Genomic DNA, 22,492 nt, shown 5'->3' on the forward strand with positions numbered 1-22,492 from the left:
GGATCAGAAAGGTCCTCTTTGCTAAATTGGAAGGAGGAATAGCCCTTTTAAGAAAGGTTTATTGACATCAAAGTTTTCCCGCTATAAAAGTTTTCTCATTATATTAAGGACCAGTTGATCTAAGGAGCCTCATTTAAGAGATGGTGATAAACAACCATCAGGTTCATTTCCTTAAGGCTAATGGGAATCTAAAGCTATAGATTGAGTCACAACATGGAAATTCCTTTTGAGGGACCTGTCCTATATACCTCATACAGACAAATATACTTTTCTATAATCCAATATTTTTCCTCCAATAAGGAACATATTTTATTTTAAATTCATTGTGTCCATCTAGATGCCATTTAAAAAGTAGATCATCCTCACACAAAATGGTACCCTCAATGTTCAAGCTATGAATTGCAAGATCATTTATTTTAAAGTTAGGAGAGACCTCAAAGGTTATCTAATCCAATCAAACCCCTCATTTTTAAATGTCAAAATGAGACATTATAAATACTAAGTCACTCGCCAAAGTTCTCACAAGTGACAGACCCAAGATTTGGACCCAGGATCTTGGAGTCCAAGTCTTGCATTCTTTCCACAGAGCCACCCACATTTTGACAACTTTTCAAGAGTTTTTTCCCTTATTTGTAATTTATTAGTCCCTTTCTTTCCAACTATGTTATTAGAGATATTAAGCATTTCATAAGAGACAGGACAATGTCTGGCACATAGTAGGCACTTAATAAATGCTTGCTGATTTGACTACAGAGGGAAAATCTAGATGATGTATGGATAAAAGTAAATGAAATAAATGCGACAAAATTTAACATTTTGCTGTTACTGTTCAGTCACTTCAGTTTTGTCTAACTCTTCATGGACACATTTGAGTTTTCTTAGCAATGATACTGTATCAGTTTGCCATTTCCTTCTCCTGTTCATTTTACAGATAAGGAAATGGAGTCAGAGTTAAGTAACTTGTGTAGGATCACACAGCTAGTGAATGTCTGAGGCTGGATTTAAACTCATGAAGATGAGTCTTCCTGATTCTAGGACCATCATTCTATCCACTGTACCACCTAGCTGCTCCATGACATATTTTATATAAACATTAGAATACACATTTAAAAATACATATTAAAGAAAATAAATTAAATTAAAATATGTGTATTTTAAAGTATAATGTGTTAAATGATAATAAAATACAATAAAAATCTATTTGAAAAATAAAATTATTTATTATCCTTATTCTTGAGTTCCTTTCTTTTTTCCCAGAAGTATGACTGTGGCAAGATGTCACTGTTTTGCTAAATAGATACTAGCCAGGAATCCCCAACACTGAGAAATTGCGCATAGGCTTACTATTATTAGCAAGGTGGTTTTTCCCCAAGGTCATGTCCTGCTATGCCAAAGATTTTAAGGCAAAAGGAAAGGCTGATGCCTTTGAGAGATTATTCCTGTTACTGCTGAGAATAAGGAGTCTATATTATTCATTCTTGCCACTGCTTCCCCCGAATTCCTATTACCTCTCTGATCTCTGACCTGACCATTGCCTCTTAGCCAATTCTGGTGAAATACTTAAAAGCTCTGACCAATAGGAGAGAAAAGTGGAGAACTTCTGAAAAGTTAATAGGAAGTTTTTTTTTTCTTTTTTTCTTTTTCCTTTGTTAAACACCGTGACTCTGGAAAAAAGCTGTGAAATTATAAATAGTCTGAGCAGTAAGAACAGAAGAAACCAGAGATCAAGCAGGGTCCGCAGAAGAGAGATGGTGAGTCCATTTTTTTTTCTCTTTTCTTGTGGGAAATGCATTGTTCTAACTAAATAGGCTGGGAAAGTGAGGGGACCAGTCAGTCAGATGATTAAAGAGTCACACAATGTGGAGAAAGTAAATCCCATGTTGTGTCACTTCATAGCTTCCAAAGTGATTTGACTCTCACTTTTCCTTCCAAGTACCTGCTGAGGGGAACAGGGGCTTCATTTTATCTCCATTTTTTAGATGAGGAAAGGTCTCAGGGAGCTTACTTATTTCCCCGAGGATACAAAATTGGGCCACAGAACCAGTAAGCCAGGTTTAAGCTTAAGATCTTTTTTCCCCCTAGCATTCTGGGGCTGCTTCATTTGTTCTCCCCAACTTCTCAGCAAAACTCTCTGGTATGATCCTCCTCAGTATAGTGTAGTGGAGTTCTTAGTAGCTGTACTGGGGCAGAACCCTGACTAAAAGATGTCTGTGTCCCAGCTCTTCCTTTCTACCTCCTGGAGCGGCAGCTTTATCTCCTTGCTACATATTATTTTGCTAGTGCTACAAGTTTCCCATTGCATCCAGGACCATCTCGATCCATCCTGAACTATATTTGAATGGACTCAGATGGCTCTGGAGGGGAAAGTGAAGCAGGGAACCTCCCACAACTCTCACTTAAATACAATTTCGCTTGCAAGACATCACCTTCCTGATGCCATTGAATCCTCTTGGATAATGAAGGGCAAACAATAGTAACAGCTAGTGGTGCCATTGTGTGTAGGGTATTCAGTTGGAGTCAAGAAGACCCCTGAGTTCAAATTATTTCAAATTTAGCTTCATTTACTAGCTATGTGACTCTAAGCAACTCATTTGCCTCTGTCGGTCTCCGTATCCTTCTGGTGCCAATTAGCTGCCACAAAACAATCAATAGATTCAATAAATCTTCAAGCCAGTTATAATAGCAATGCTTCTCCTGGTCTGACACATCCTCTCCATCCTTCTGGTTTGTTTTCAGGGATTTGTTGAAGGAAGAATAACAAAGCCAGCAGCTATCTCCCCTTTCCTCCTCTGCTTATAGGATTCCCCTGTCAGCACTCTGCTAGTATCATTCTCTGTTCTTTCCTTACTGTTCTTTCCTTACCAAATGTCCTCTCAACCCCCAGAAATCTCAAAACATAAAGGAAAGAATAAAGGTTCTCCAAAGTAGTAGAAATAGTTGGGTCTGGAGTTAGGTTCAAACTTCAAATCTATCTATCTATCTATCTATCTATCTATCTATCTGTCTGTCTATCCATCTATCTATCCATCTTTCTATCTATCTTTCTATCTATCCATCCATCCATCCATCTGCCCACTCATTTATCCAACCATCCCTCCATCTATCCCTCTATCCATTCATTCAACTATCTTTCTATCTATCCATCTATCCACCTATCCACCTATCTATCTACTTATATATTTATTTATCTATCAATCACCTGTCTAATTATATACACTTACATACATATATACAAACCCATGTATATGTTTGCATGTAGTATACACATGAGTAAATATACACACATATACACAATAAACATACATACATAATGAAATAAATACACATATACATATATATGTGAGTGTGTGTATGTGTGCGTATACCCTTTTATGATTATGGAGAAGTCACAATTCTGGATCTGAAGAATTTGGACTAAATTTTTGAATCTATCCTTTCAGGTTGGATCTAAGACTCCATGATCCTATGACACCCCAATGCCAAGGAACTTGCCATGTTAACATTGGCTCAATAATGCCCAAATAAAACAGAAGGAATATTAAAATCAATAATCTTAAAACTAAGATTTCTGTGAATTTTGGAGATGTATATGCATACATACATATATGTATATGTGTATATACACATATACTGAAGAGGAAAATCTATATATGTTTATAAATTAATAGGATGTCCATAATATCTAACATCATTTTAAAAGCTATATAAATCATTTGATAAATACCCAAATTAACAATTTTACCTGGATCCTTTCTTTGTTCAAGCTTAACAAAAAACATTATGTGAGTCTGGCAGCTAATGTGGATTTTATATTTTCCATTATACTTCAAAGATAAGTTTTCTCATCCTCTTTCCTTTTTCTCATTCATGTATTCCAGTGTGGGACTCTAAATCAGGAAGACCTGATTTTGAATTCTGCCTCTGACACTAACTCAACCCTGAATAAATCACTTAACCATTCAGTCTTAGTGCCCTCTAAAGAAGAATAGATTTTTTTTTGAGTCAACTGGTATTAATTGACTTGCTTAGGGTTACACAACCAGATCCATGAAGCCAGATCTCAGGTCTTCCTGTTTCTGGAGTTAGTGTTCTAGCCATTGCCCTTGCTGATTTTTTTTTTATAAAATTAATTTGGGTAACTAAATCCCTAAAACAAAAACACCAGGAGTTAAGGAGTAAACACTAGTTTAATCACTATGGGAAGCAGTTATATAATATAAGAGGCAAGTCACTTAACCTTTTTCTGCCTCTGTTTCCTGATCTGGCCAGTGAAGATAACAATTCACAATTCTATCCTGCTTTTTTAAATTCACAAAAGGACTTTTTCTTCAATAGCTCTGCGGGATATATAATGCAAGTGTTGTTATTATTTCCATTTTTTTTGTCATGAGATTGAAGCTAAGGGAGATTGAATATTTAAGTGCCCTAGATATCTAGCATGTGTTTGAGGTGAGCGGTGGAGAGCTGACCTCAGTCTTTGGAGTTAGGAAGACGAGCTCAAATTTGAATTCAGACACATTCTGGCTAAGTCACTGTAGGCAAATCATTTAGCTACTCAATGCCACTAAGCAATAGGCAGCTAAATGACTCTATAGTTCATAGAGAACTATTTTTGAACTATATGAATTATAGTTCATAAAGAACTATTTTTGGTAAGCTTGAATAAAGAAAGAATATGGGTAAGGATGATATTTAGGTGCTTATCAAATGTTTGAAGTAGTTTTAAAGGCTGATACTAGGTAATATGGACATCCTGTTAAGTTTCCAAACTTAAACATATTTAGACTTTTTTCTTCAGAATATCCAAAATCACAGAAATCAACATATTCCTTGGTTTCAAGATGATTTTCATTTTCCTGCTGTTTTATTTGGATATTATTGAGCCAATGTTAACAGGGCAAGTTTCTTGAATTCAAAATCTGATTGCAGACACTTACTAGCTGTATGACGAGGTAAGTCACTTAGCTGTTTGCCTCAGTTTCCCCATCTGTAAAACAAGCTAGAGAAGGAAATGATAAACTATTTCGGGAGCTTTGCCAAAAAGACCCCAAGTGGTTTCACAGAGAGCTGAACATAACTAAAAAGACTGAACAACAAGGAAGCCTTTAAGTAATTAATTCACTGAGGTTCAGAGCCAATCTGCATGTGTGGAAACAGTTTCCACACTAATAAAATGATTGGTGTGGAGCCAAACAAAATACAAACTAAATTTTAAAGTTCTGAGTTGGTGGGTTGGCAGGGAAAATTCAGTGCTTGATCTGGAGTCAGGAGATGTGGGCTTTTAAACCCCACTCCAGAGGCTTATTAGCTGTATTTCATCTCCCCAATTCTCAGTTTCCTCACGTGTAACTCATTAATAATAATCATGGTGAAACACGAGGTGCTTCAAAAGATAAAAACCCTTTGTAAACCTTTATAAATAATAGGTTTTTAAGAAGTTTAAAGGTGACCTAAGAGTTAGGAATACCTTGTCTAAAAGTCTTTTGCATTAGTCCTGCATTTTGCAGGAATACAGACACCTGGCTGAAGAACGGAAGGGATATGAAGAATACTAGTAGTTCAAAAGCAATGTATTACTTCCAGTTTGATTTCAGTTCAATTTTGAACCCTTGAAGGAAGACGCTGATGTCCTCTCATCTGCCTTATATCATGGTCCAATCAAAATGAGACACCTTGGGTTATGTCAACTTAATAGAAAAGATTATAGAGTAAGAGTAATCCAGAGTAATATCTTAAATAGATTTATATAAAAATTTATTCTGAGTCTCCTGATTGCTTAGTTTTTGAAGCATGGATTTGGAGGCTAAACTGTCCGCCCTATTTGGTAGCTAAGAAGTAGAGGTCCATCCAAGTATACCTTGCTATGGCCTTGGTCCCATTCTTAGCATCCGTGCCCACAAATGGAAATTGTATCATTAGGACACAATATGTATGGGAAATGGTGCTTGGTGACTGGTTGGTTGGTAACTCTTCATGTAGGAATTATTGAGGGAGGTTCAAGTGGGAAGGGTGGTAGGTGAGAAGGAGTTACCTGCTTTTGACTTGGCAAGTAATTGCCTTGAGTTCTATTGCATGGTAGATTGACTAGAAACATACCTGCTTCCCTGGAAACCCTCAGCTCAGAAAGATAGGATCAGAGCACCATAGTATTCAACATTTCCCTCCCCCTGGATCCATTATTTCATCAGGAGAGAGAATTTGTTGTGTAGAGACACTCCTGTGCAAATGAGCAGTTTTGCTACAATTTAAACTGTTAGAATGTTGTCTAAGGATCCAGCCTCAAATACTTGACATGTATTCATTAGTTGTGTAATCGTGGTCAAGTAACTCTGATTTCTTCACAGAGAGAAACACACACACACACACACACACACACAGATAAACAGACAGACAGAGACGGAGAGAGAGAGACAGAGAGACAGAGACAGACAGAGACAGAAAGGGACAGAAACAGAGACAGAAACACACAGACAGAATGACAGAGACAGAGAAACCGAGAGACAAAGAGGGGGGAAAGAGAGAGACAGAGAGAGACATGGAATCAGAAGACACAGAGAGAGACAGACCGAGATAGGGAGACAGAAGATAGAGTAAGAGACAGAGAGAGAGAGACAGACAGACAGAAGAATGTTGTTTGGGGTACTGAGGGTTAAATGACTTGTAAACATTTACACAAGCATTATATGTTGAGATGCAGGACTTTCATCTAGGTCTTCATATGTAATACTAGATTGCCTCTTTTATGTTTCCAGTCTAAAAAGACAACCCCCCCCAAAAAAAAAAAACTTAAGTATAACTTCAGGCAAAGAACATTAGATTTTATCCACAATTTATGTCTAAATTTATGTTCTATTCAGTGCTTGTCACATTTTTTGGGGTACTAAGTATAAAAAATTATTACAGTTAGCAATGGTGAAAATCACCTAATAATGATGTAGTAGGAGAAGTGAGAGCAAGATAAGTCACCATTAAGGAAATTCCTATCTCTAAATTTCCTGTGAAACATAACAACATTATTAATCACAAAGTTTTAACATTCCTAGTGGCTGACAGAAGACCACAGGCTAAGAAATTAGGTTTCAAGTTATACAAATATGGTCAATCTTTATCTGAACCAAAAATAGGTGACTCTTAAATGTAAACATTTAAGCATTTTTGATACACTGTCCTGCTAATGAACTTTCAGTTTGACATGAAATACTCTGAACAGTTGGAAACTTAATGGTTTCAATAATTATCGTTTGATCTAAATTCTTCTGTAACAAGAAGAGTCAACTCTAACAGTCTCCTGAGAGATGATTGTTAAATTTTGTGCCAACATTTATACCTGAGAAATTGCCAAATAGAACAAATCTATATTTGGTTTATTTTTTGTTGTTGTTGATTTCACAAACTTAAAGAAGTAATAGAAAAAGTGTTAATAATGCTGATTAAATTTAAAAGTATATCAAGGGCACTTTTTTTTTCTCCTGGAGAGTCAGTTGTTAAACTCCCTGTGCATAACTGAACAAGAAACTATACCTAAGTATGTAAAGAGGTTTAATGGAAATGGCATTGGATTTAGAATGTAAAGACCTGGGTTCAAATCTTGTCTCTGCTGCTTAATATGTCTGTGAAACTGAGCAAAGCATTTCATTTCTCTTGTCTTGAATTTCCCCATGTGTAAAATGAGGTGAGTACGTAGGTAACTGGATGATTCCTTAGGCCCTTTCTAAGTCTATGATCCTGTCTATACCTTATCTCCACCTTATGGACACCAGGTAACAGTTAGTCACATTACAGACCAGAGATTTTTCACTTTTTTTGCCATGGGCCCCTTTAGCAACTTGGTGAAGCCTATGAACCCCTTCTCAAAATAATGATTTTCAATGAAGAATATAAAATACATAGTATTAAAAAAGAAATGAAGATTCTTCACCTTTTTTTGGTTAAAAAATGGCATGCAATTGCAATAGACTTGTGATGGAGAGAACCATCTACATCTAGAGAGAGGACTAGGGGAACTAAATATGGATCGTAACATAGTATTTTTATCTTTTTTGTTATTGTTTGCTTGCTTGCTTATTTTTTCTTTCTCATTTTTCCCCTTTTGATCTGATTTTTTTATGCATCATAATAAATGTGGAAATATGTTTAGAAGAATTGCACATATTTAACCTATATTGGATTACTTGCTGTCTAAGGGATCAGGGAGAGAGAGAAGGAGAAAAATTTGGAACCCAAGGTTTGGTAAGGGTGAATGTTGAAAATTATCTTTGCATGTATTTTGAAAAATAAAAGCCTATTATAAAAAATAAAAAGTCATGGACCCACTTAGCTATTTGGTGAAACCTAGGGTCCTCTTCTGAGAAGAATAATGTCTTTAAATGCATAAAATATCAGGCTTATTAAGGAAACAAAAATTATTGAAGATAAAGATATAATATTTTTCTCATCCAAATTCATAGACTTCCTAAAATCTATCCATAAACATCTTGGGAGTCTATCTATCCCAGGTAAAGAGACCCTGCTCCAGACCCAGACCATTGAAACATGTGGCTGATCAGCCCTAGACCATAACAGCAAACCTAAGAGGAAAAGTGCCATATTTTTAGTGTAGCAAAAGCAACCAGTTTAGGAGATGGGTGAGAGAAAGACAGAGGAAATAATCCTGAGTAGGTGCTTTCAGCTGGACATCTCATAAACATGGGGTCTGAAAGGGTCAGCAGGGGGAAGAGTATATGGGAGAGCTTCTATATAAACCGATAGTGACTCACTCATGTAACACGTATAGGGGATAGTCCTGGGCATTCTAAGGGGTTTGCTGAAGTTTCTCAATGGACCTAATTTCTACTACCATGAGCATCAGGGACAGAGTGTAGAGAGAGAAGCTCCTACTACAGGTATAATGAGACTGTCCCTGTTGATACTTTTCCGAATTTTCTTAAGTCACATAGTAAGCAGTAGGAAGGTACTTTAAGGTCAGTCATGGAAACCATCAGCTAGCTGGTGAACAATTATTTTTTCATCAAGTCAGCTTTTAAGAATGGAATCTAAGAATGAGGCAGAGAAGAGAATACTTTATCATCATCATCACACATCAGTATTATAATTATCATGAGTAATGAAAATAATATTATAATATAATGACATTTGTAGGGCACTTGAAGCTTTTGGATTAAACCTATGATTTCATTGATATGAGGAACTCTCAGTGAAAAAAATTCCCTCTGCTGTTAATGCCAGTGTTTTTCTTTTAAGATCATCTCCAATTTGTACTGTATAGATCTTGTTTTTAGAATTCATTAGCATGTTATCATCCCAATTATACTGTGAACTCTTTAAGGACAGAAACTAATTTTGCTTTCTTTTTATCTAGCACCTAACATTTGATATAATAATAGACATTTAATATATGCTAGTTGACCTAACAATTACCAATTTAATCCAACACTTTTCTGCATTTTATGTGATCAAGTTGCCAAGGGACTCTCAGATTCAATGTCTTGTCATAGACAGCATTTGAACCTAAGACTTCTTAACTCAGAAGTCAGGGCTCTCCTCAGTATGTCAGGCTTTTTTGTAATTTAAAATGTACAAAACATTGCCTATAGATTATTTGGGGTAGGTAGTATAGTTATTATATGGAAACTGAGGCTTAGGAAGTAAAATATCTTACTTGTGTTTAAACAATCAAAACTTATCAGAAGCGAGATTTGAACTCAGAGTTTCAAAATTCCCAATCCTACACAGTCCTTACTACTCCTAATCTCTTTCCACTCTTTACAACTTGGGACAAGTAGCTTAAGTTTCCTAAATGCAGAATTGGGCTAAATGTGACTGTCTGGACCTGTATTTGTATCGTACTGCTCAAAAGTGTTGAGAGATCAACTTTAAACTGATTATTAATTGACTATGTGACCTAAAGGGAAGGTGCCTTTTCTTGTTTTCAGGTTTGCTATTTAGAAGCCTTCAAGAACGGGAGATTTCAAAGGACTGTCTTTGACACTATCTTGATCTCTGGTAAGTTTTAGCATAGCCTTCCCCTAAGTCCTAGACATCTGGGGCTAAGTACAGAGTCAAACAGAATTCGGGGAAAAAAAAAGGGAGAGAGTTATTTCAAGAGGAAATGATTCTGACATTTAGATTCCTGGTGGGAGTCAGAGTCAGAGGTGGATTTAGGGTTAGGTTACCATAAATGGGACTGAGCTTCAAGAATTGTTCCATTATGTTGGGATTTGTGTTCCTGAGCCTTGTGATCAGTGTTGTGTTGCTAGGTGAGAGTGAAGAATTAACTTTGGGTAAACCCTATAATGGCTTGAGGGGTTTGGAGCTGCCTGGAAAGAAGGCTTATAAACAGGAAAAGGAGCTATTTCCAGGTCTGATTACTTTCATTGTCCACCTCTTCCAGTGGGAGCCCGCCTCTTCTGTCCCTAGGACAGCTTCCACCAGCCACAAAACAGTAACTTGGACAATATTTTAGATGATTTATAATACCTTCACCTGATCCCTCTATTTCTTACCTTTCAAGGATTTGGAAAAATTAGTTTAATTTGTTACTTAGAGATTAGGAAATGTATACAGAAAAGTTAAATGGTTTTCCCAAGAAAGGCAGCATAGTCTTATGAAAAAAGTTCTAGACTCAGAGCCAAGAGATCTAAATTCTAGTCCTGACTCAGAGACATATAAATCATGTGTCTTTAGGTAAGCCATTTCATCCCTTAGAACTCAGTAGCCTCATAACTCAGCAGCAGAAGTGTGAGTCCAAAGCCTAAGATTTTTTTTTGCTTTATAACAAATGAGCAATTCACTAAAATGAAACTAGCTTCCTGCTTTGAAATACAAACTTTTCTATGTTCCATTTCATATGTAAATTCCATTGGATGAAGTGTTGTAACAAATATGGCTACCATATTTATTTGGGGTCTATAAAAGAAGTAATCATAAGCTTCTTGAACAACTTCAGTATCTTTTCCGAGAAAACACAAAATAGGTCACAAAAAGTACGATACAATTGAACAACCACAAGGCATTCGAGAAGTTCAACAGAGAAGGGTGACAGCCATCTCTTTGATCAGAAGGTTCATTTCCACCTATAATCAGCATGAGAAGTAGATTATAGAGGGACTGGACAGAGTGCTGAATTTGGAGACAGAAAGATTTCAGCATTTTTTCCAGCATCATACTCTTACCTGGGCAAGTCACTTATTCCTGTTTGCTTCAGTTACCTCATCCATAAAATAGGATGAAGAAAGAAATAGCCAACCACTCTGGTTTCTTTGCCAAGAAAACTATAGATGAAGTCATGAAGAGTAATAGAATTAAACAACAACAACAAAATTTCATCTTCTACAGAAAACTTTCCAAACTCCTTTTATATGTGGCATCTTTTCTTTTTTAATTATATATCTCACAAATTGTTTTTACAGATTTGTTTGCTTATTGCTTCCTTCAGTCAATTTTAAGTTCTTTAAAGTCAGGCATTGAGGATTTTCTTAGGGTTAATTTATTTACCCAGAGTCACACAGCCAAAATGTATTAGACAAGATATTAAACCTTCATTTTTCTGGATTTGAGGGTAGCTTTCTATTCTCATGTCATCTCCCAAAGTAATTATGCATTGGTTGCTTTAAAATAAAATAATGATTTTTCTTTAAATTGTCTGTGGGGAGTGTGGGCAGAGAGAAGGGCTTTGGCTGTTTTGGTTATTAATCTTATGGACACAAATTCTATAATATTCTTCGTGTCATTGTTAGCATTTATGCTTCTGTTCTTTTCAATATAGTAACTTGCTTCTTTTTTTGTCTTTATATCAGCTCTGATTACTCAGATCCAAGTGGGAGCCTGGACATACCATTACAGTGATCAGAAGATATATCCTTGGAATGGTGCTCGGAGATTTTGTCAGAAACTTTATACAGACTTAGTAGCTATTCAGAATAAAGATGAAATTGCATACCTCAATGAATTTTTGCCCTACCACCCTCAATATTACTGGATTGGGATCCGGAAAATCAATAATATTTGGACTTGGGTAGGAACCAATAAAACACTCACAAAGGAGGCTGAGAACTGGGCAGAAAATGAGCCCAATAATAAGAGGAATGACCAGGACTGTGTGGAAATCTATATCAAGAGAAATTCTTCTGCTGGGAAGTGGAATGATGAACCATGTATGAAAAGGAAAAGAGCATTGTGTTATAAGGGTAATACTCCATCTATTTCCTCTAAATTTGGCTTGTTAGGTTAAAAAAACCTTTTTTTCCCTAAAGTATTAAATATGGTCCATGCCCACAGGGAGCTTATAATCTAGTTGGGGGACATAAGATCCAGGCATATGAAATGATAATCATTTGAGATATACAAATATTCATTCTTTTTTGAACAGATATGAAAGATGTTCAGCTTTTGTCCATCATCAATGGAGATAGAATTAGAAAAAATGGTGAATGTAGAAGGGATTAATAATACTTTGAAACAGACTACAAAAGAGAAATGTACAAGTCCTTTCTTCCTCTTTAGAAATGCTTGATAATTGAATAGGTAGCTCTCAGTTGTCTCACGGGACAAAAGATGTTTCTATCTGAAAAAGTAGACCAGAGAACCTCTGTAATTTTGTGATCAAGATGAAACCCAGGACCATTAAGATATGGTTTTTTTGCTTTCATATCTCTTCTCACACTGCTACTAAGGCCCAGAATGCCTTTTCTATTTATCCCTCTCTCTGTACACCCCCCACCAGTTCTACTTACTGGCATCTTACTCATCCTTCCTTTAAGCCCCAGGACAATTGCCATTTCCTTCATGAAACTTACCTTAAACCCCGCAGCTGGAAGAAATTTCTCTTTATTAGGCTCTCTAGACTTCCTGTTGAGAGCATCATTCTCCCTTAGCGACAAACTTCTGGCCACCATGAAATACGCAAATGGGAACTCAATCCTGTCCTAAATCCAGCTCTTCTGCTGAAGAAATGCCAAGATTGTTTCTTCTTACAAACTGGCCCAGTTCACATTTTATAAATAAGGAAACTGAGGTTGAGAAGTTGTAAAGAATATCCATATAAAGTAGGAACTGATTTAGAGTTGGAAGGGAACTTCAGGATGGGTTAGCCCAATTCCATCATTTTATAGGTAAAGTAGTTAATCCATGGTCACACAGCTAGTGTCAAAAGTAAATTTTGAACTCAAGTTCTTTCCACTTGCATTATTCCTCATTAAAGCCAGATACATTTTTTACTTCCAATCTGGTTTTCCAACTACCACAGCTTCTATAACTTGAAGCAGGGAAAGGGCTCATAGAAATCTAAAATCCCAACTTATAAACTTTCCTCGATTAAAAAAATAGGACTACCTGGAATACTGGAACTTGTATCCTCTCTCCCCGGCCACAGAATAGGACACTGGGATCAAATACGCTGTTGTACATTGTCAGATGGAATGAGGATTTTTCTTTGAATGATAAGTTTTGGACAAAATCCCTGGGATTCCCTTGGTTAGCCTGTCAGGTCATATATTCTTTTACCAACATCTTTCTACAGTAGGCCAAGACTGAAAATAGTTTTGTTTAAGAAACTGCCATCCATTTCTTTTAGCAAACTCTTTTTTTCTCTGGCAGACTTTTGGTGTAGCTCCACATGGGGCCATTGGATCTCTGGATTCTTACACTAATCCTTAGTTATAATACAAGATGTCAATGAAATTCTTATGTTGGAGGCACCTGTAATTAAGAATATCTCTGTCACAAGTGCTAAAGAGTTTAACCTACCTGTTCCCATACAGCCTCCTGTGAACCTTTCTCCTGCAACAACCAGGGAGAATGTATTGAAACTATTGGAAACTATACCTGCTCTTGCTACCCAGGATTTTATGGACCAGAATGTGAATATGGTAAGGAGAGTGTTCCATTTAATTCTGTTTCATCCATTATCATCTTATATAATATTATATATTTTATTATTATTATTAATGCATTATCAATATTAATAATTATATAACATTAACAGTAATAGGCAAAATATTAGAAAGTCATCGATGATGAGGAACTACTGATGAGCAGGAATATTGGTCTCAAAGCTCTTTACCACATTATCTACAAAATGTCACTAGATACATAAACTTGATCCAAACAAACAAAATATTTTATATTCACAAAAGGTATTTTCTTCCAATATCTCTTTGATTTGAGGAAGAAGATCAAATAAGACAAAAGGAAAAAGGGAAAAAACAGAAGAAGCAAATGAAAAAATCACTTTCAAGCTAATTCTGTTCATTTCTGAGGCAATGGTACATAGCGTACCTTGAAATAATAATTTTTTCAAACTTTTTTTAATGTTTAATGAAAACTAATGAAAACAGTTAACATATTAGCTACAAAATATGTATAAGAGACTAGCAAACTGTGGTTGAAAGTCAGTGTTAATTAAATGATCACAATTACTTTGTTTTTTTTTATTGGGCATCTGATTTTGTATTGTAAATCACCTCCCAGGGAAGCAATTCCCTTCCCATGTGGGCCAACAATTACTCTTCATCTTTTACTCTTAGACCACTGCCTAGAGCACTGAGAGGTGCTAGCCTAGGGTCACACAATCAACATTTATTAAAGGTGAGACTGAAACACAAGTTTTCCTGTGTCTAAGACCAATTCTTTATCCACTATGCTCTGCAGCCTCTCGGCTCTAATTTTGTATTATCTTCCAGTCAGGAATGAGTGGTAATGATGCTGTATTTCCCTACAGTTGTAGAGTGTAAAGAACTTGACCTCTTCCCTGGCAATATGCGAATGACCTGCAGCCATCCTCTGGGAGATTTCTCCTACAAATCCACATGTAATTTCTACTGTATGGAAGGACATAGACTGAATGGAGCAAGCACGCTGGAGTGTTTAGCTTCTGGGGAATGGACAGCTGAGATCCCACAATGCTCAGGTGTGTAGCTTCCATTTGCTTTCTACTCCCTGAACAACTGCAACTTAAGAAATGAATGTGCTTTCTCAAAAATAGGAGGAACCTAGCCCAGCGACCACGCAACCATTGGATAGCTATTACTACAAAAGATCAATATTCCATATCAGTAAGAGAAATGCTCATCTGACTCAGAGAGCATCCTGGACTTTTAGTGGGATTTCATAAAGGTTAAATTTAGATTCTCAAGTAAAATTTCAGGAGACTCCTTGATATATGTTCATTTCAAAACAAATTGATCTCCAGCAGAGAAGGATCTCCTTTAAATTCAATTCTTATAGTTTGTAGTCCATCTTACACATGGAAGGTGTTTTGCTAAATGTTTGGTGGAGATGAAGTATAACCATTGATATCAGTTTACCCAGGGCCCCTACAAGGCAAATTAAAAAAAAGAAAGGAGGTTGTATCTTTTTCTGCCTTTGTTTATATTTACCCATTCATTTCCTTTTAAAGTGTCCCAAAGATCAATAGAACAGTTGTAATTTCCAAGAGACTTAACTTATTTTATCTCTCCCCATTGCTCTTTCTTTAGTCACTGGGTGTCCAGCCTTGAAGAGTCCTGAAAGAGGGAATATGAACTGCTCCTATTCGTCAAAGAAAAACGTCCATGGGTCCAGTTGTAGCTTCAGTTGTGAAGAGGGGTTTATACTAAAAGGGGAAGAAGTGGTCTGGTGTACCGCTGGAGCCTGGACAGCCCCAGTTCCACAGTGTGAAGGTGGGTCATGGAGATGTAATGGCCCACTGCTCCCAGTGAATCACACTGACAACATCTGGATGACATAATTGAATATGGGCAAGATTTTCAGTGATGGAACTGCTTCCATCTGCTTTTTAGCCACGACTTTGAATTCCATGGCCTTCTGAGATAGTGAGAGGGTGGCTGGCTTTAGAAAGTCAAGAGCCTGGAATATCCTGGCAAAACAAGTATAAGAGCTAGAGCATCCAGGGGGTAGAATATGAGAAAATTCAGAAGGAAAGGCCATTATTCTAAAAAGCTTCAAGCTACCATAAAGAAATATTTGGATTCCAGGCTCAAGCCTGTCCAGAAGCTCTTTCCAATTAATAATAAAAGCTACACAGTGTTTCAAACATAAAGCAGTTTACAACTATTATCTCATTTGAGACTCACAAAAACCCTGGGAGAAAGTAGTTATTATCATCCCCATTTTACAGATGAAGAAATTAATGCAAAGAGAAGTTAGATTACTTGCCCAGATTCATACAGCTAGCAAGTATCTGAAAGTGAATTTGAACCTGACTCCAGGTTCAGTGCTCTAGCCACTGCTTGTTTCTTGCAGTCTCTATTCCCACAGACTTCCCTTTTACAGGACAGATTCCACCTCTGTTCTCTGATTAAATGTAGTTTTTCTGTTTCTTTGGCAATGATCTATTTTCTCGTGCTTGCTCCATCCAGCTGTGAGATGTCCAGACCTGCAAGTTCCCAATGGGGGCTCCATGAACTGTGCACATTCACATGCCGTCTTTGCATATGGTTCCACCTGCAAATTCTCTTGCCAACCTGGTCATAGAGTGAATGGTTTTGAGACACTCCAATGCTTGGCATCTGGCCAGTGGACATCACCAATGCCAACCTGCCATGGTACGTCTTTGGCAGCTCTAAATAAGACCTTCAGAAGAAGCTTCCCAGCCCCACTGAATCACTTTAGTCATAAATGGGAGGTTAGCTGCTCCTAGCAGGGACTAGCAATAGTACCGTGATGTAAGGGGCAGGGATTCATTGACTATTGGCAATAGGTCTGTGGAATGTAATGCTGAGATGAAGACAAACTGGTTACAGCCCTAAGTCAACTGCATAAAATACAGCAAGTTGAATACTCAGTTTTATTATCTTTTCCACAGGGAATGGTTGACAAATGTTGGTGAAATTGACTTATTGAACAGAAATATTCAACGTAGGATAGATTTAAAAAAGACTCAAAAACAAAATATCAAAAGTAAGGTACAATCTACAAAGATGCTTCTTATGGCCAAGTTATTTCTATATGAACTGAATTAACTCCTAAATCCAGTTTGTCAGCTAAGGTATTGGGAGATTGCACTCTATGTGCCATGTACATCCAATGCGTCATAATCACACATAAAAATATCCAGCTAGTTTGCTACATATGTGATGAATGTGCTTAAATTCCCCTCAGGTGGAAAAAAAACCCCCACCATTCTCAAACACTTTCATCCTGTTCTTGGTAGCTCTGAGGGAAGAATGGAAAGGTATTTTCTAAGTTGATGAAATCCCAGATCCTTTGGTTATTGATATATTGATTTCCCTCAATACCTCGCATAGCGCACTGCATACAGAAGGTGCATAATAAGTTTTTCCTATTGGTGCTGAACCAAATACTGTACCTTAATTCAATGAATGCTTTTCCATTAGCCATCGCTTGTGATCCATTGGAGAATCCTGTCCATGGAAGCTCGAATTGCTCATCTCTGACAGAATTTCAGTACAACTCCCGATGTTCATTCCAGTGTGCTAAGGGGTTCATCCTAAAAGGAGCACAGACCACTGAGTGTAGCCTATCTGGAACCTGGACAGCTCCAGCCCCAGTTTGTCATGGTATAGTGAAATTTTCTTTGTTTCGTCTGTCATTTTAGTGGAAACATCAAATCATTATGATAATAACAATGATGCAGTTGACATATAACATTTTAAGATTTGAAAAGCATTTTCACATAGATTGTCTCACTTGATCCTCACCAATGTGGCAAAGGTGCTACTATATTATCCCTATTTTTGGGATAAGGAGACTCAGAAAGTGTGAATTACCAGAGGAACACTAAGACTTCTTCTAATTCTAGACCTCTGATTCCACAATTCTATGACTTTGTCTCAAGTACTCTTTAATTTTTGTAAAATGGATATATCTCATTCACTTCACTTACCTAATCAGTCATAAAATCTTGTGATTTCTTTCCAAACATCTTTTCTATGTGTTGCCTTCTGTACCACTATTATTATTATTATTATTATTATTATTATTATTATTATTATTCTCCTCTTCCTCCTTCTTTTTCTCCTCCTCCTCCTTTTCCTTCTTCTTCTGCTCCTTCTCCTTCTTCTCTTTCTTTTTCCTTCTCCTTTTTCTTTTCTTCCTCCTTTTTTTCCTTCTTTTCCCTCTCCTCACCTAGGACTACACAACTCATATAAAATGTCTGAGATCAGATTTGAACTCACCAGAGCCAATACTAAATTCACTGTGACACCTAGCTATCCTCTAGTTTCACTTCTAAGTACCCATCTCCCAAAAGCATCAGAGATGGCCTTTCTGGAGTAATCACTTCATATCATCCTTCTCAAAAATATTTTTTATATGTTAGAAATTTTTGATGATGTTGGCATGCGCATTCCCTCCCCCAATGCAGGTTGCAATCCTTTCTCATCCTCTTTAATACAACAATCTCTAGTTATTGACCATCCCCACCCCAACAGAAATCAAATCCAATGGCAAACTTGTCGCTGATACAGCTCTATTCAGTGAGCACTTATTAAGCACTTACTATGTGCAAAGTGAGAGGCATAAAGAGTGTATCTACTCTAGCCATAGTGGACACAGAAAAGTAAATGATTAGTCCACGCAATTAGATTAAACCCAATTTTAGAACTTATGACCTTGACTTTAAGAAAACCAAGAGCAAAGAAATCAATGAGTAGTTTCATATTTACAATTAGATGATACAATAGATAAGAGTGTTTGATCTGGAGTCAGAAAGACCTGGATTCAAATGCAGCCTTAGACACTTACTATCTGAGCGTAAGCAAGTCACTTAACCTCTGCATCAACAATACAGGAATAATAATAATAATAATAAAAAACTACTTCCCAGAGTTGTTGTGAAAATCAAATGAGATCCCATTTCGTTCAGTTCCTGCCATACTTATTAATTCTTCCTTCCTCCTTCCCTTTCTCCTTTCCTTTCTTTTTCAGCTAAACAGTGCCAGCATCTGAGTGCTCCCAACAAGGGACATATGAGCTGCTCTCACCCTTTTGGAAACTTCATGTATAGGTCATCGTGTAGCTTCACATGTGAGGAAGGATTTGTCCCAAATGGACCCCAAGTGCTGCATTGTTTGGATACTGGAAATTGGAGCCCTCCCCCACCACTTTGTGAAGGTAATGTTGCTCCTTTTCTAACGTCTAGGGTTACATTTGAGAAATGGATAAGATGAGTGGTTTAGCATCTTAAAAGCATTGAACTTCCATTGCCACATTGGTCCTAGAGAGGACAGGACACAGAGAAAAAGAGCATGAAATATAGTCCACAGCTCACTACTGTGGAATATAATGGTCGAAGTGTAAGGAGAAGTCACAGCCCTACAGCTGAAATTATACTCTAAAACATGTGTAATACTGAGGAAATATGGACTTGGAGAGATTACAAAAAAGCAGCAAAGCAGTTAAGGGAGAGGAAGGACATAGTCCAGCTCTAGGAAAAGAGGCAGTCAAGCGATTAAACTTTCATTGCACCTCCAAAAAGCCCAGTGCACTTTGTACATCCTGTAACACTCTTTGTGAGATAGGATGTGTTTTTATGATCCTTGTTTAATAAATAAGGAACTTGGGACAATGAGAAAAGGGAAGCCACTTCCTCAATATCCTTCAGTGGTTCCAAGATAGAGTTGGCGCAAGAATCCAAGTGCCTTGAATTCTGTCTCCTAGATTAACGTCTTCCAAAAACCTTACATATAGCTACAGGTTGACTCTCCTGACTCATTTTACCTTCACTATTCCACCCCTCCGAGGGTCTTAGCTAAAGAACTGGAAGAGAATGTGAAGATCATCTGGTACAACGGTCTCTTTGTTACATTTGAAGAAACTGAGATCCAGAGAAAGAGAAAATGATTTTCCCAAGAACAATACTAAAGGGGGGACCTCAACTCGGGTCCTCTGACCTTGGTGCTTTTTCCATTAATCAGCACTATTGCCTCTATTTACATTAGTGGCAAAATACTTTAGTTATTTATGGTAAACTGTCATGCTCTTGATGTTTACCTTTGTTAGTTTTGTCTGTGTTAAAGTTACAGTTTCTCAAGGGCAGAGATTATGTATCCTTCCTCAATTTAAATATCATCTAGGAGTTTTTGTTGTCATTTGGTAGTTTTCAGTCCTGTCTGACTCTTCATGACTCCATTTGGGTTTTCTTGACAAAAATACTGGTTTACCATTTCCTTCTCCAGCTTATTCATTTTACAGATGAGGAAATTGAGGCAAACAGGGTGAAGTGACTTGCTCAGGAGTACTCAGCTTAATATGTGGCTAAATCTAGATTTGAACTCAAGTCTTCCTGTCATGTCCTCTATAGATTTGCCTCTTAGCTGACCAGTGGAGTCCTGAAAAAAAAAACCTCAGGAAGTTACTTTTTTTGCTTTAGATTAAGCCGTTGACCAAAGAGCTCTTTGCACAAAGTCTGTGATAATGAATGATACACACACACACACACACACACACACACACACACACACACACATTATCAGTGAATATGGTATTAAGGCAAACCTAAATAGCGTTGGACTTTAGCCACCAATCAGCCTTTTCTGTCAAGAACCAAAGGGTTTGAAGTCTGGTACAGGATGAAGAACAGGCTGGTGATTGGAGGAACAGAAAACAAATTCTTTATCACAACTCTCACCTCTTGGCCAATTCCTTCAGCCCACACTATGGGACATCAACAGCTACAAGACCCAACATGAGAGAACAGGTATAGGGTGGAGGAGGGAAGTGAGGAAAGACGCCTGCCACTACCAGAGCTTTTTTGAGAAACCCTTGGGTTTTGTGGAATTGAGATTAAAAGTCATTGCCACATATGGGTGTTCTCAGTGCAAGCTGATTGCCATTTGTTGCTACTTCTCATGACCTTTCTGTCCCCTTCTGTTTGTAATTTTGTCTTTCACTCTGGCTGATCTGTTCTTTGCCTTCCTTTCTCTTACAGGCTCTATGCCCTTTGAATGTTATAAAGAGATGAATTAGTCTAGACAATGGAAAGGGGCCTGGAGCCCAGTAACTGGTGAGATGCTGTTAACCCAGAGTCAGGAGTCACTTTCCCATCTTAATGTTTATTTCCTTTCCATTCCCCATCCCATTTCTACCCTGACTGTTCCTGTCAGAATGGAAAGCCACAATACATTAGGAAATATACTTTGGGGAATTTTTTTCATTCCCTTTTCCGTTTGCATGGATGTTGTCTAGTTGGCTGTTTTCCCCAGGGAAGCAAACTTACAATAAATAAACTTTACTTTGAATTTGGGACAAAATGACAATTTTGAGATGTACATGGAGGAAAGGTAATTATAAGGGGAAGATGAGGAAAATTCCCTGAAAGCTTAAAATAATTTAGAGACACAGTTCTCCCGTGTCTCAAAACAAGAAGATGACCAGTGGGAAATTCATCTCCAAATATCTCAAGCCTGAAAATTCCTATTAGTCACAAAGGAGAAATAGCAACAAGATGATAGAGTGTTGTACTTCGAGTCAGGAAGACCTGACTTCAAATCCTCAAAAACTTTCTAGCAATCTTAGTTTGGGCATATCCGTTAGTCTCTCTCAATTTCAGTTTTTTCCTCTGTAAAATGGGAATTATTGGAATATAGGAATTGGCCTGGAGAAGAATGTTGGTGATAAGATCCTATATTCTGGTCCCCCAACTTCCAGTTTTCAGACCCTTTTTTTACTTGGCAGAAGCTCTATAGATGTCTAAAGTCCTGTACTATTTGGGTTCCTCAAATATTATTTGTGTGACTATATATATACATATATATGTTTATATATTTTTTTATGGTTATTCAGTCATTTTTCAATCATGTTTGACTCTCCATGATCCCATTTGGAATTTTCCTAGCAAAGGCTCTGCAGTGGTTTGCCTTTTCTTTCTTCACCTTCTTTTACAGATGAGGCAACTGAGGCAAACAGACGTAAATGGCTTGCTCTGTGTTATACAGCTAGTAAGTGTCTAAGGTCACAGTTGAACTCATGAAGATGAGTCTTCCTGACTTCAGGACTAGCACTCTATGTACTATGCCACTTAGCTGCCATGTATACATACCTACATCTTAACTCTCATTTCCTAAAATAACTAGTGATACAACCATTTTTAACACAAAAGGAGCCTTGCAATTTCATTTAACAGTAGATATTTAAAGATAAAGACTTTTAAATACAGAAGCCAACTCTAGAACTCATTTTACAGATGAAAAAACTAAGGTTCAGTCAAATGAAGGAGATAAATTGACTTTGGTTAAGGTAATACGGCTAGAAAGTCAGGAGCCAAGATTTAGTTCTTTTATTCTAACTGTACATCTAGAGTTCCACAACACTGAAAGGGGAGGTGGGTTGTTGATCTCCGTGGATTCAAAAAAAAAAAAAAGTAAAAAGGCTGTTAAATTACTTGATGTTACAGAATTTACATCTTTGAGCTACTTGAAATCAAGGACGGGTTTGCTTTTCTTTGGATCTCCAGTGTCTTATCACATTTCCTGGAAGACAATGGGCACTTAATAAATGCTTGTTGACTTGCTTTACCATGCTTAGGATAAGAGCA

The 22,492-nt window shown here is 37.2% G+C and overlaps 1 protein-coding gene across 1 annotated transcript in view; it reads left to right on the forward strand.

The window, feature by feature from the left end:
* The first annotated feature begins 1,367 nt into the window (after window positions 1–1,367).
* SELP (selectin P) overlaps window positions 1,368–22,492 on the forward strand; it is a 35,604-nt gene continuing 14,479 nt past the window's right edge. The window contains exons 1-9 of the mRNA XM_051998989.1: window positions 1,368–1,751; window positions 9,933–10,002; window positions 11,796–12,185; window positions 13,758–13,865; window positions 14,717–14,905; window positions 15,474–15,656; window positions 16,356–16,541; window positions 17,334–17,516; window positions 18,886–19,071. Of these exons, the coding sequence (XP_051854949.1) occupies window positions 1,749–1,751; window positions 9,933–10,002; window positions 11,796–12,185; window positions 13,758–13,865; window positions 14,717–14,905; window positions 15,474–15,656; window positions 16,356–16,541; window positions 17,334–17,516; window positions 18,886–19,071 (1,498 nt within the window). The 5' untranslated portion in view covers window positions 1,368–1,748. The remainder of the gene's footprint in view (window positions 1,752–9,932; window positions 10,003–11,795; window positions 12,186–13,757; window positions 13,866–14,716; window positions 14,906–15,473; window positions 15,657–16,355; window positions 16,542–17,333; window positions 17,517–18,885; window positions 19,072–22,492) is intronic.

The sequence above is a fragment of the Antechinus flavipes genome, chromosome 4 (assembly GCF_016432865.1).
Source record: "Antechinus flavipes isolate AdamAnt ecotype Samford, QLD, Australia chromosome 4, AdamAnt_v2, whole genome shotgun sequence".
NCBI classification, from domain to species: Eukaryota; Metazoa; Chordata; class Mammalia; order Dasyuromorphia; family Dasyuridae; genus Antechinus; species Antechinus flavipes.